Source organism: Heloderma suspectum, chromosome 2 (assembly GCF_057233095.1).
Source record: "Heloderma suspectum isolate Gila_16-S chromosome 2, 16-S_ref, whole genome shotgun sequence".
Classification (NCBI taxonomy): Eukaryota; Metazoa; Chordata; class Lepidosauria; order Squamata; family Helodermatidae; genus Heloderma; species Heloderma suspectum.
The window spans coordinates 37,115,060-37,129,092 of NC_139459.1; the positions used below are offsets into that span (position 1 = coordinate 37,115,060).

The following is a 14,033-nucleotide window of genomic DNA, read 5'->3' on the forward strand; positions in this document are numbered from 1 at the left end:
CTTGAAAATACGACAAATACATAGTTAAATGACACTTTAATATGAGCAATTCCCAGCCAGATATTCAGGATTGGGGTTGGGGGGGGCACCCACAGGCAAAGAGCCATTTTTCTCCAGTGCTCTGGCCACCAGGGCTTTGAGCATATGTGTTTCATTAAAACAAGCCATTGTCTGTTTTAAAATAAACTTCATATTACTGACAAATGCAAAAGCCAAGATGTATAATTAAATGCTATGTCTTCCATTTTGTCAACCACTTATTATTTACTCACAAATTTATGTGGCTGACTGCATCCTCCATGGATCCGGAGTCTTGCTGATTGCAATGCATTGCCTAATGTAAAGATTTCAGGTTGCCTTGTCCCAGTTTCTCAAATTCAAGACACATCTGAAGGTAGGAGTGTTATTTCAGAATTATGACAGAGGAATGCTGCGAGCCAGAATGTGCAACTGCACTGAAATAGCTATCAGCAATCTGTCAGGAGCAGCTTTTCACTCCAGACATATATGTTAACTGAACAGGTTGATGAGAAGACACACTCCCAAGTCAACTCAAAAGAAACTCTAGCACTACCTAGGTCCAAGACCAAAGTCCCCAGAGAAAGCAAGCAATCACTCACAAGTGTCTCTTTGCTCAATACCCACTGAGCAGGATGATATATGTCAGCCTTCACCACCTTGTTCCCTACAGATGTGCTGGACTACAACTCTCATCATCTCTAGCTGTGGAAGATAGGCACTGTAGCCCAATACATCTGGAGGACACCAAGTTGGGGAATGCTGCCATAGACATTTTAATGGCTTAAAACTTTGAATTTCTAAATAAAGTATCTTTGCTAAAGTATTCTGGAGGCACTGAATGGATGCATTAACAGATGAACTATTTTATTTATTTATTAAATTTTTATTTATTAAATTTATTAATCGCCCATCTGACTGGTCACCCAGCCACTCTGGGCGATGACTGGAACAACTTACTGGAACAATGTTATTATAGTTCTTTGTTAATTATGGATTTTTCCTTTCTGTCCCCCAAATGACTAGTTATGTAGTTACACATTCTTAGCCCTGCTAATAGCATGGACACTTTGGTAGCAAAGAAAAATATGTTTTCTGAAAAATTCCAGTCTTCCTGTCTCTTGTTGTTGCCCGCAGTTCGCCTACACAGTTTCAAAGGTTTTGTGAACAACTGGATTTCTACACCGCAGCTCAATCATGCAGGCCTAAGTTGTCAAGGTCACTGCTCATGCTGGTCACAGGGTGCAATGAAGCCCGAATCACCACAATGCAGATGGTGCTTTAAGAACATTGTTGTGAAGCTTGATTTAGCCATTTTGTAAAACGCTCTGGGATAAATTTTATGAAGAGCAGTATGAAAATTTCTCAAACAAATTATATAAACTAGGCAGCTGACTTACACTGAATAACAACACTGGTCCATCTGTTGTCTACTCCAACTCACATGGGCTTCCCTGAGTCTCAAACTCTCTCCACACAGTGCTTTTATCCTGAGACTGAGATCGGCTACTCATGGAGGTTTGTGGGTCCTTTACAGGACGTCGTCAGCCTCTAGGGCGTCTCCCACACTAAATGACCTTTATCCCATTTTTTAAAAGATCAGAGATAGTGAGCTATCAAATTATACCATGCTGAGTTCCCTTGTGAAAAGAAGAAATCTCTCAATAAGAGGCACTAGGCCACAGTGCCATCTAGCGGCTGCATAATGAAACATACAGAACAACACAGATAAGGGGGAAAGTGTGTGTGTGTGGGGGGGGGGGGTCATGATCCTGCATTTAAAATGGAAGCAGAAAGCCCAGGTAAAGTTGCAAGATTTTAGCCTGGTGTAGAAATGCTCTCAGGCAGAGGTGTTTCCCATGAGCTCCTAACTGACAGCTGCCCTGGGAATTTTACTGAAGGGCAGGAAATAAATCCCTAAAATAGGTAAATAGAAAATAAAATACGTAAGTGAAAAATAAAATACTTAAGTGAAAAACGCATAAATAAAACTCAAACATAAATAAACCATTGATACCAAGAATTGAACTGGAAACCTTCTACGCGTAAAGAACGTGCTCTACCACTAAGCTACAGCCCTCCCTAGCATCTTGTGACTTCAGAGTGTTCAGTACATCACAATTAACCACACTCGTCTTGTTTCATGCCTTACTACAAACATTTCTCCAGTTTGCATTAGTGTTCTGCTTAAAGAATGGATTATTTCTCTTCCATTCTTGTAAACCTCCACATAAAAAGTATTTGAGAGCAATTTTATTGCTTAGCTATTTACTGGAGTAGGAAATGCAGTGGTTTCATCTTCAGCTATAATCTGCTAGGTCTCCTTATTGTTTTAAGCAGAATGATGGAGTAAGCTTCTTCCCACTCTGACTTGGCTACAGAAGCACTACTGAAAACCGAATGCTCTTCTATATGCAATGAAAATTATAAATTAACTCTGAGGTTCCAAGGTAAGGCTTAAGTTCCAAGGTAAGTTGTTCCAGTCATTTATGAAGCTGGGCTTAGGTCAGCCCTGTAAAAACTGTTTCTAGATCAGACTTCAGCAACTTGTGGCTCTCCAGAACCACAACTCTACATCTCCTATCAGCCGTAGCCAGTATAGCCAAAGGTGAGGGCTGTTGTAGGCCAAAACATCTGGAGGGCCACAAGCTGCCCACCCCTGTTCTAGATCAACTAAGGTGCAATAGCTGGCCACTCAGAAACAATGTGTGTGATTCCAAAGAACTACATTAGGCACAAGGACTTGGGCATACCCAAAGTAATTTGATTTTTCCCTTAGGAAAGCAAACCCTTGCTGTGTCATATCACACACTTCTTTTAGAAAGCCCCTCAGATTAAGATGAGGTTAGCTTTTGAGAAGCACAAATTGAAGACTCCCTCAGGCACTTAAGAGATACTCATACAGCTCTTTGGATTCATGCCAAAGCAGTGTCACCATCCTGGTTCCTGGCGCTGTGATCAAAATAATTCCTTTCGGTGCATCCATTTTCCCCCTTCCAATCGCCAGAACTTCACGCCACATCACACTTCTGTGCAAACTCCTCTATGTTTCTAAAGGTGTTTTGCCATGTGGCACTGGGGGTGGAGTTTGGGGAATACTGCTGCTCTACAAAAAGTCAAAAGGTTCTTTCATAAGATATATGAACATGGTTGAATCATTTTTGTGTCTGTGTCCTTGACCAGGAACCACGATGGCTTATCCTATCCTTACTATTTTTAACGATCTTATAGAAATATTTAGTGCTAGATATATACAAGTGGGTCCTACAATAAAATGTTGTAGCATGGGGAAAGAGAAGGGCCATGGCTCAGTGGTAGATCACCTGCTTTGCATTCAGAAGGTCCCATGTTCAACCCTCAGCCTCTCCAGGTAGCGCTAGGAAGGAATCCTGCCCAAAACCCTGGAGAGCAGCTGCCAGCCAGTGTCAATAATACTGGGCTACATGGACAAACAGTCTGACTCAGTATAAGCCAGCTTCCTTCATTCCTGTGCTGTTCAGGATTCCAGCCACTCTATTCCATTTCCCCTCCCGCCACCGCCCCCCAACTCGGTGACTCATCTAGCCAGCATTCCATGGCAATTGAGCATGCTCAGTCCTCATGAAACTGTTTGAGGGCTCTCCCACATTAAGGCATTTTTCTTAAAGATTTATTGTACTTCTGTAAACCCTGGGTTTCCCAAGCCTGCTGATACCTCTTGTGTGTGGTTGATGCCCTTTTGGCTACGCAAGGAACAGCTCTCACAACCTGAACATTGGAAATAGAGGGAATGCTTCTGCATAGAAAAGCATCTTACGGAGTCTGAAGTGTAGTAACGATCTTATTAATCCTTAGACTACTTGTGCCATCCTGTTCTTGGTGCCAATACATCAAAAGGAAGAGATGGAGATCAAAATAATGCCAGCCTAATGACCATTACAAGATTTCTTCTTTGCATGGCTAAGAGTGCTTCATCATTGGAAACTAGCATGTGGACCGATAGCAACTAAAGAAACGTGTAATAATTTAAAACCAATTAATGGAATGGTCTGGTTCGCATGTAAAGCCAGCTGCCAGGAATGAGCGGGACAGCATGAGCACACTCAGCAACCCACGACTGGTTCCTTCGCAGGTCATCTGCATACATGTCATCTGAACCCAGAGCGCTGGGTTGTTTAGGGACTAAACAACCCAGCCATTAACCCAACAACAAACCATGGTTCTAAGTACTCTCTGTTCAGACAACATGCTCAGAAACCTATGAAGGAGATGATTATGGGTGGCTGAGTAAAAGTGGAAGTGGCAGGTGCACTCTGGGCAGCGCATCTGCTTTCTCCCACACATGTACATGGGCTGTTTAACCCATGGGCTGTTGGTACGTATGAACCAGGCCAATGAGTAAGGGGAAAGGGGGGGCGTTGCTAATGGAAGCATTATCTCAGCGATATATGAAATATATTCCATGTGCTAATGGAAGACAAATCTAAGTTAATACTTTGAGGTATACGTTAAATTCATCATTATTACAAAACTGGGATCAAAATCCCCAAATTAGTGAAATTCCTACTTTTGCCAGGAAATTTCATCACACACGCACACACACACCATTATGAAATATATTAGGTTAAGAGACTCACCTCCCCTCATTAACCTTTGTTTTGTCTCCAAGGCATTTGAAGTTTTCAATGTAACCTGCACTGCAGTTGATCTGCGGCCAATCTGGTTTACATATCGCCAGAAAGTGAGGTCTCAGTCTACCTATAGAGTACTTGGCAATGTCTGTCAGAGACTGGCTAATAGCTGCACCAAAGATGAATGTCCCAATGGCTTTGTAAATAGCTGCGATATAGTTGTTTCGCACAAATGAATTGGAGTGCAAACGGTTGTAATACACAGAAAGAGCCTCTCCTAGGATTATCTGGAATAAAAAAAACCACAGAGACATGAGTTACAGACTTTCGTACCATTAGAGTAAAAGGAGCATATTGACTATACGGTGCTCTAGTATTCCTATGCACATGTGTTAATTTGGTTTTCAATTAACTACATAAAAATTAAGCTGCAATGAAGAGCAAAGAATTTCTGGAAACCATTTGGGTGTCTAGTTCAAATGGCTAAGTCAAAAACCCTGGAAGTAAACAGGAACCTCTGTTCTTTCCCTATTTGGTTACAAGGTGAAGGTTTAATGAATGGATAAAATAAGCACTGGGAACTCTTCATCTTCCCCACCCCCCAAAGATAGCAACCTTTCCCATACTGTTTCACAAAAGATCCAGTGGTAGCACCTTCTGCCCCACAGCGCATTTCAGTCTTCATAATCAAGTTTCCACTCATTCTTAACCTTCTGCTCAAAAGAAATGGCCTCTTTGCCAAGAACGTGATCATTCTGGAAATTCAGGAACCAAGTTAAAGACTAGACAAGAGCACTCTTGCCAGAGATGTTAAAGGCCAATGTTTTAACATGGGAACCTGCCATACTCCAGCGAAATGGAATCTTTTAAAAGAACAGGCTTCCGCCAGGATGCAAATGCTTTGCTGAAACAATAACAAAGGTGCTACAAGTAGAAGCTGGAATTATGGGAAAATACAGCTTTGTAACTTTGGTGTTCCTTTACAGGGAAGGGTGGGGTTTTTTGCATTTAGACAAGCTGATTACAGGAGAAGGATTTGTGCTCAGGGCCAAGGCAAACATTATTTTAGATCAGTGTCTAGAAGCTATGTCTTTGGATTTTTACTCTACAGTAGGTGCAGGGCCCCCAATCTGGATCTTTAAAGCCCCCTCCACCCATGCTAGGGTCCCAATCCAGGTCAAGATTCCTGCATTCTAGAGTAAAAATGGGGGAAAGACGATGTAGCTGCTAGACACATACTTAAAGTAATGTCTATTTCAGCCCTCATTCTTTCATAATTGAGACTGACTTTAATGTCTCCTCTTCATCTTCTGCTGTTGGAAGAAACGCCGTAACAGAGGATACAGAATAACAGGAGTGGAGAATTTCCAATCAAGGTCATCAGGAGTTACAAGATTTTTCCATTAGTGCAAATATCTAGTCAAGGTCAATTACTGCTAATTAAAGAAACAACACATAGTTGTCAAAAATCTATTTCTACCAATGTACTTTAAAATGTAGTAAACACAGGGACTGTGGCTCATTTATAAGACACACATTCCCATTCTGTCTTAGATCTTGAGAACAAGTTAAATATTCACATAGGATAGCTGTATATCACTACCACCTTATGCAAGTGAATTACCAGGTACCAAGACAGGACATCGTTTAAAATTGGATGACATGTTTCTATTAACCTTTTAAAATATCCAAAAAGCCTATATTTTACAGAGGCATGCACCGGCTGATTGAATAATTGGAGAGTGAGATTATAAAATAGCGAACTACTGGAAGGCTGCATAAAAGAGCACCAGGGCTTTTCAGCCTCCCCTTTCTTACCTCTGCCCCCCACCCCACCTGCTTCTGAATATCAGAGGACCTTCCTGAGTAGCATTTGCTATAACATAAGTGGCTGAAGTGAAAAAGACGGAGTTGCCATCCCAGCATGGAAATGCAGAGAAGCACTTTCCATTTGTGTATTGATGTCTTTGGGTCCTAGTATTGATAGTAAGAAGCTACCCCATAAAACTCATGTTAGATGGTCCACTTTTCTAGCCTGAGCTGTCCCTCACAGCACATGTTCCAATAGTCAAGTGGTGTTTAACAATATTGACAGCATATGGGGTATCATAGACACAGAGCAACCTATGGACCTAGCATGAATCACTAGGGCCCGAATGAATACCAGAGGCCCTGTCTCGGCCAGGGATGTACAAGAAGTTTGTTTCAGTTCATTAAACATCAGAGCTTTCCCTGTTCACAACCCCAAATGCAATTGCATTTTGGGGGGAAAGCTCACATATTCCCAAGCTTCTGACTGCCTTTGAAAAATGCATTCACTAGAAAAATGTGCACTTTAAAAATGCACATTTTTGGGGGGGGGAAAGTATTTTTACACTTTAGTCAACGGAGGAAACGTGTGCATTTGGGTGTGCACGTGAAAAAAATGCATATCCAAATGCTTGCATTTGGGATTGGGGACAAGGTGAACAGAATTTCAAGACAGAACTCAAAGAAGCCTTATCGATGAGCTTGAGAATTGCTGTTTCTCTCATCTTCAGTCCTGGCAGAGCTATCCACTTTTGGGGTTGGGGCTGGAAAGTAGACTTCACACATGCAAGGAGCCACATCAACACTGACAAACACTGCACTACAACTGAGGAAAAAACTGACTGACACAGGGTACATCGGGAAGGAAGCCCCCCACTCAAATTAACATTCAGCCCCAGGGTCTCTCAGAGACTTAAACACAACCTGGGCCAAGCTTCTTAGTAATCAATTCATTCAAAACAAAATGGGAGGTGGGAAGGGTTGTCTTTGTTTTTTTTCCATGCTGCCTGTACAAGATCATCTCTCAGAACAGTGGCATTTTGAGCATGGCTACTTCTTACATCATAATCAGGCCTACAGCAGGCAGTCGTCCATTTGTATACAGATCTTTCAGTAACGGGATATTTGAGACAAAGTTCAGGGGAGTTAGTCCAAGACAGTGATGAGGAACATGTGGTCTTCCAGGTGTTGGACTGCAATTCCCATCAACCCTAATTAACATAGCCAGTGGTGAGGGCTGATGGGAGTTGCAGTCCAACAACATGTGGAAAGCCACATATTCTTCATCCCTGGTTTAAGAGGTCACTTAGGACATTTGTCCCAAGGGAATTCCATGCACTCCTGGGTGATGCCTCCTCATAGAAAATCAATAACATCCTACATATAATGATCTCACTGAATTTAAGCAGGTGACAAGGTACTTGATCTTGTCACAGTTTCAGGTACTTGGTCACACAGGGTGGGTGTTGCTTGGTTACCACCTTGTGAGTTTCAGGGTAGGTGCCTAATTGTTCACACAACAGCTAGTCCATTATTTTGTGGCCAGAGAAACTCCTCAATTCAACGGAACTCAGCAAGCTCATGAAGAGTGCTAAAAACCAATCTCGCAAACCTTCCAAGCAGGATGGCCTGTCACTAGTAGCTACTTTCAGCTCTTACCAGACCTTCAGAGCGTTGGCTGTTTGCCAGACTTGCTAATATCTTTGGCACACACACTGCTGTGGTTTAGTGGTAATCTAGTGGATTTAAGAAAGCTAGAGTTATAGGCTGGAGAGCTATATGTCTCACCTCTGCATGTGTACTTGTTAAAGGCACATATCAGCGTAGTAGTATATTTCTTAACACCTTTCCTCTGTCATATAAGCATAACCTGCACGGTTTGAATATGCTTTTTATTGCTAGAATGGCTTCAAATTGGAAGCCCAGACAACTAGTGAACTTCGTGCAACTGGTTCTCTACAGGACAGGTATAGAAAATGCTTGGGGGGGCGGGGCAGTGTCAAAGCTAGAAATCCATCAGGCTCCTTTCTTTAAATGTGTAGCATAAATGAGAATGAAGCACCTCTTTTACTTTTCAGTTAATATGATCATGGCTATGGAGCCTTGATGAACGACCTTGACTGAAAAGCTTTCTGAACTGCTTTTAGAAGAAGCAGCATCAAAAATAACTAGACACACTGGAAATGAGTTCCATGAACAAAGACCACTGGATATAAGTTATTTTTACTTAAACTCCAAGAGAGGTGGGAGCAGAGGAGGAAACCAGAAGAATGACAAAACTCATTCACCTTTTGCTCGTGTTGGAAAGGAGCTAGTAATTTGTCTAAACAGCACTTTGCTCCTCTTTTTAAAAGTTAGCACCGACTGCTATATCCCTTTCAGTACAGTGTATACCTGAAGAAAATGACCAGTTCCAGCTAACTATAATACAAACAATTTCCCAGTAAAGGGTAACTCTTCCAAAAATAGTTTTGCCCATAGCAAACAAACACACATGATCCAGGAGATCTGCAATCAGATCTCCCAATGCTTTTTTTTTCTTTTTAACTCAAATGCAACCATATCACTTGGCAATCACTTGGGGGGGATGACTAAACTGCACATTTCCTAAAGCTATTTGACCAATGGCAATGGCAAAATACTGGCACAGGTGTTTGTGTATATTTTCCCCCCTAGCAGAGGGAAGAATAGGTTTGGGAGGCAGTTTAAATCAGGAAAACAACCTTTCAACAGAAGGGGTTGACACTCCCACTCCCTGAGCAACTTGGCAGCCCCCAATAGCTTCTTTTGAGGAAAGAAGTAAAAGCCTTTCGGATCTGTTCACAAACCTCCAGTGACACTGAAGTCCTTGCCTGGAGACAGAGGCAAATCTATACATGTGCTGTATACCAGACAGAAAGCTGCATCCTGCCACATTTACCCTGTAGGTTCCTGCCACCCATCTCAAAGGACTTTGTAGCCCTGTGCAACACTGCTTGCAGCCCACTGCCAAAGGATATGATCTAAATCCATTGGGGGAAAAACTATTCTCCTTTTGTCTGAGCAGGCACAGAGGTTGAGATGAATATTTTAGTTCATGGGAGAAGAGGGAACTGGTGCACAGACCAAAAAAACACCATAAATGCTTGTATTTAGCTCAACCTCAAGGTTGCCAGTCAAATGTGAAATAAAGAACAGCATGTGAGAGGTTTAGTCTTGCTATATTTAGTTGGATCCACTTCAACTGAGGATGGTTCAAAGCAGTGATGGGAAGTTAAGAGGAATCCCATTGTGAGCCCCTATTTGCAACACGTACATGAGACCTCTGGGCAAGATCATGTGGACATCAAGTTACTGATCTGGTAACAGTCTCATATCCTCATAACCTCAGGGTTCGATGACTAACATGTTCTTCTATCAAAGGCTACGTTTGTTTCCTGGATGCCTACATTTTAGATCTTTTTCCCTTGTCCATCTTTTGAAAGCACTGCAAGCCCTTTCCATTTCTGGGGATTTTTAAGAGCTATAGGTTCTTAAAGCAAGCAGTGGGTTCAGGTTTTCAGCCACTCCATTCTAAATAAACTGGGTATCGCGTCATGTCATGTGTTAGTTAGCTTCTCTGAGGTTTTAGAATGAAGTAAGCTATACATGCAAATGCATACATTAAAACACATGAAGAAATATTGCACTTCAGAGTTCCAAGATGTACGCCTCTGTCTCTCATCAGGCAATTTATTCCTTGTTCCTAAATAAATGAAATGGTTACTCCTGAAGGAATGCCATTTTTATTGCTCCATGCTGCCGTCTCCAAGGATTGTGGTCTCTTTCTTCCAGATCAGCAAGAACGTTTTCCTTTAACATCATCTTTATCCAACAGCAAACAAGATATGACACCTTCCAAAATGCAATGTAATGGAAGAAAATGAGGTGTAAACTTACAACGATTATATCGAAGGGAACAATTATCCCCGCTAATAATTCATATGAAATGGTGTCATCTTTGTAAGGGTACTGGATGGATTCGTCATTACAGAACACTCCTCGTTTGAAGGGAGTATGCCTCGCAGTCAGAATTGCAAAAGGCAAGCCAGCTAGCAAAAAGAATAAGATAATTATGTTACACAGGATGTTTCAAAAAGCTTTAACCCCAAGCACTTTCCATCCAGAGCAATAAGCAAGAGCATGAAAGAAACATGCAGAAAGTTGGATTGTTTCAACTTCTGTTCCATACATGCTGGTTCAATACATGCTTTGGGGCTTTAACTCAATAAAATACAAAGAAGGGAATAGGAAGAGTTTTTCAGGATCTCTCTCCGCCCACACAAGCGTGCAGAATCTACATTCAGTTTCTAAAAGTTGCATTCTTAGAAAAATTCTTATGGCAACTCCAATATGTCCTCTATATCTCCTTCTAATCCCTAAGCAAACCAGATTTGCACCTTGCTTCCAAGCCCACGTCCTTACCCAGAGACAGATTCTTGTGATTTCTGGAATGGAATGGGAAGTGTTGCAAAGCAGGAAATTAGTGGAGACAATGCAAAGGAACATGGAAAAACTTGGTCACTGCTTGTTCTGTAAACTGCACCCAGCATTGTTGTTGACTTCTCGCTCAAACACTTCCTTCTACACACTCACTTTATGTGAAATACCCATCAAAGAAAATTAAGAGCAGGAGGATCTCAAAGCCTGAACTCATGTGTGTGCACAAGCATCTATACATGAAGCTATGACTGTGTGAATGAGGAGCAAAACAAAGACACCTGTCACAGAGTTCAGCTTCTCCTAGTCACTCAGTTTCATAGCTTTGGAATGTGCTAGGCTTCACTGCTGCATCTGGAATCTGAGGAAGCACTAGTGACCAGAAGAACTTTCCCACTAGCTTCATCTGCAAAGATGACCTCAGAGAAGGCATTATTTGCCTTGAATTTGGTGGGCAAAGCCACACAAGTCAATTGTGTAAATCTAAGCATACAAGGTATTCCTAGAAAATATTGTAATGTCATAAAAAGGGGTGAAATGAATTCCAAAATTAGGACTGCAGTAAGCAAAGAAGGAATATATCAATATGTAACCTAAAAAGCCGGAGACACTGCAGAAAGCAGCAGGAGTCCAGCTTAGCAGCAAAATACCAGGGGGTCTAGCTAAGAACCAAGTGGTAAACATGAAGATCAAAATGAAACCTCCCAAAACTGCCTACACTTGCATTTAAAAAAAAACAAACACACACACACACACAACAATGGCTCAAGATAAAGGAATGCTTACTTTCAAAGGCCAGTCAAATCAACCATGTGACTAATGCACACATTAGAATCTGCCCATCGTAAGACTCATGTCAAAACTGTGTGTTGGTTTAATCTCAGTTGGGAAGTGCTGTTCCCTAATTAAGTCAGATCAGATCAGCCCCCATGAAAGTCGATTACAAAATTCCAAGGTTGACAACCTTGAACCAGAAATATACAGGCAGAAATATCAAAAATATTGAGCAGAGGCACATGTTTTTCCAGGGCAGCTGGAAGGAATGGTTCCTATTCAATAAGACCATTTCAACACTTCTATAAAGAGGTAAAAAAGTTGCCTCTAAGATTAGATAGCAGTTGAAACCAATTTTGTGCACTAAGAAGAAAGTAGTAGACATCCAAGGGTCTCAACAAAAGGAATTTGCCCAATCTTAACAGTCTGTAGCTAACAGCCCTCACTACAGACACAAAAAATACCGAGCAGGGGTACATATACTCTACAACAAAAATCTGTGCCAAATAACCCTAAACTTTTTTTTTATTTTGACCACTATATTGGAGAATAAACCCCACCACCATTTCAGGATGCAAGAGCAGAAAGTGTAACATGAACCAATGAGGACTGTGTAAGACTTGCTGAAACACAGAAGTTAGGGACGGAGAGCCAAGCAGTCATAGAAGCCCAAACCTGTTGCCTCCCATACGTGCATTGCCATTACGACTCCTAACAATCATCAGAAAACACTGCCCAGAGATTTTAAAACTGTTCAAGAGTTCTGAAGATTAGAAATTTGTTTTAAGAATAGTTTTCCAAAGACCCAAACTTATCAGGAAGTCAGCTCCATTTTGTATGCCAAACTCTGCATGACATCCAAGGAATGGGTAAGCCTCATTGATACAAACAGCAGGTTCTATCTAATGTTATTCCTTCTTAGAAGAGACCCATTGAAATGAATGAGACTTAAATTAGACTAACATTGGATACAATCCAGCAATGTTGCATATTGACATTGAAGAACCCCTCAGTCCAAAAATCCCCTGCCCTTTTTGCTCTTTACCTTTCATCCTCTTCTCATGCCATAATTTGCGTATTCAAGTTAGCACAAGACCAAACTCATTGCTTTCCAATTCCTAAAAGCAAATTTACACTAAGTTTTTAACCAGTCTGCTTTTAAGACAGCTTGCATACTTCCAGTTCTAAATTACTACTGACAGTATTCCAGGAACTGCTATTTTACTCAGAGTTTCTCAGACCAAACAGCTGAATGCCTGCTTGCCAGTGAGGACAGGCAAAATCCATCCATCTTGGACAGAAATTTATTATTAATATCCTCACAGGCCATGACGCAGGGAGCCTTTACAGCAGAAATTGGTCTTTGATGAGACCCTCAGCTGCAGTCACTGGCCTTGTATGCAATGCTAGCCCTTGGTTTATTTAACCCAGGGTTTGTTGCTCTACCCAAGGTATGTCTGGGAGATGATCAAACAAACTGGTTTTTTCTCAATCCCAGGTTGTTTCCCTCCTCCTTCAGCCACTCTCTCCCTGTATCCCAAATGCCTTTGCAGCACCGAAGTACTGGCTAGATATTTTTTTACCACTCTTACCTGCTGCCTCTGTAAACTGGCAAAACAATCCATGGTTCTGGGTTCATAGGTAACAAAAGCCCATGGTTTAAACAACCCAGAGTTCATAATCCAACAACAAACCATGGGTTCTTTTTCTGGGTTGCTCATGGTTAACAAACCATGGTTTGTTCGCATGGCCACATTCACACACCATGAGAACCCAGAATTCAACAACCCATACCATGGGTTAGCATTATGTGCAAATCAGGCCACTTCCTTTCCCTCTCTTCCTCATAGCTGGGTTAAATTTCCTCAAAATTTAACTCAGCTCATGACAAGACACCACCACACTGAACATTGCCCCACCAGCCAATAAGGCAAGGCAAGGCAGGGAAGAGGAAGATACACAGTGCCATGGTATGATGTTGCATGTTTGGTTAAATGTAGAAGTTATGAAGAAAAGGGGAAAGAGACGGAGTAGTGGTAAGTCCGTGTCTATTTTTGCCCAGGGACATGCCTGTAAATGTACAGCACCCACACACATGAACTCTATAAAAGAAACTGTTGTTGAAATTCTCAGACGTAGCCTTGATGTATTCATGTGCAGGGTGCATGCATGCACACTGCAGAAAAGCTTAGAAATGCTTTTCTAAAGCATATGGCAGGATTCTGTCTATCCTGCAAATACAACACATATTCTACTTAGTTTAGGGTGCAATGTTTAGGCAGAAAAAAGTCCTAAAACTCCCAGCATCCCCCAGCCAGCCGTGTTCTTTTTTAAAATGAAAGCTGAGATCCTCATAATGCCAAA

At 41.7% G+C, this 14,033-nt stretch overlaps 1 protein-coding gene across 4 annotated transcripts in view; it reads right to left on the reverse strand.

Moving 5' to 3' along the window:
* The window catches only part of PLPP1 (phospholipid phosphatase 1), a 150,329-nt gene that overhangs the window by 46,718 nt on the left and 89,578 nt on the right, over positions 1 to 14,033 (reverse strand). For 2 of the 4 annotated variants that reach the window (XM_084833262.1, XM_084833259.1), the window contains exons 2-3: positions 10,356 to 10,507; positions 4,635 to 4,915 (exon numbers count right to left, since the gene is read on the reverse strand). In XM_084833262.1, the coding sequence (XP_084689388.1) occupies positions 4,635 to 4,915; positions 10,356 to 10,507 (433 nt within the window). The remainder of the gene's footprint in view (positions 1 to 4,634; positions 4,916 to 10,355; positions 10,508 to 14,033) is intronic. The other 2 variants (XM_084833261.1, XM_084833260.1) reach the window with 1 other exon arrangement.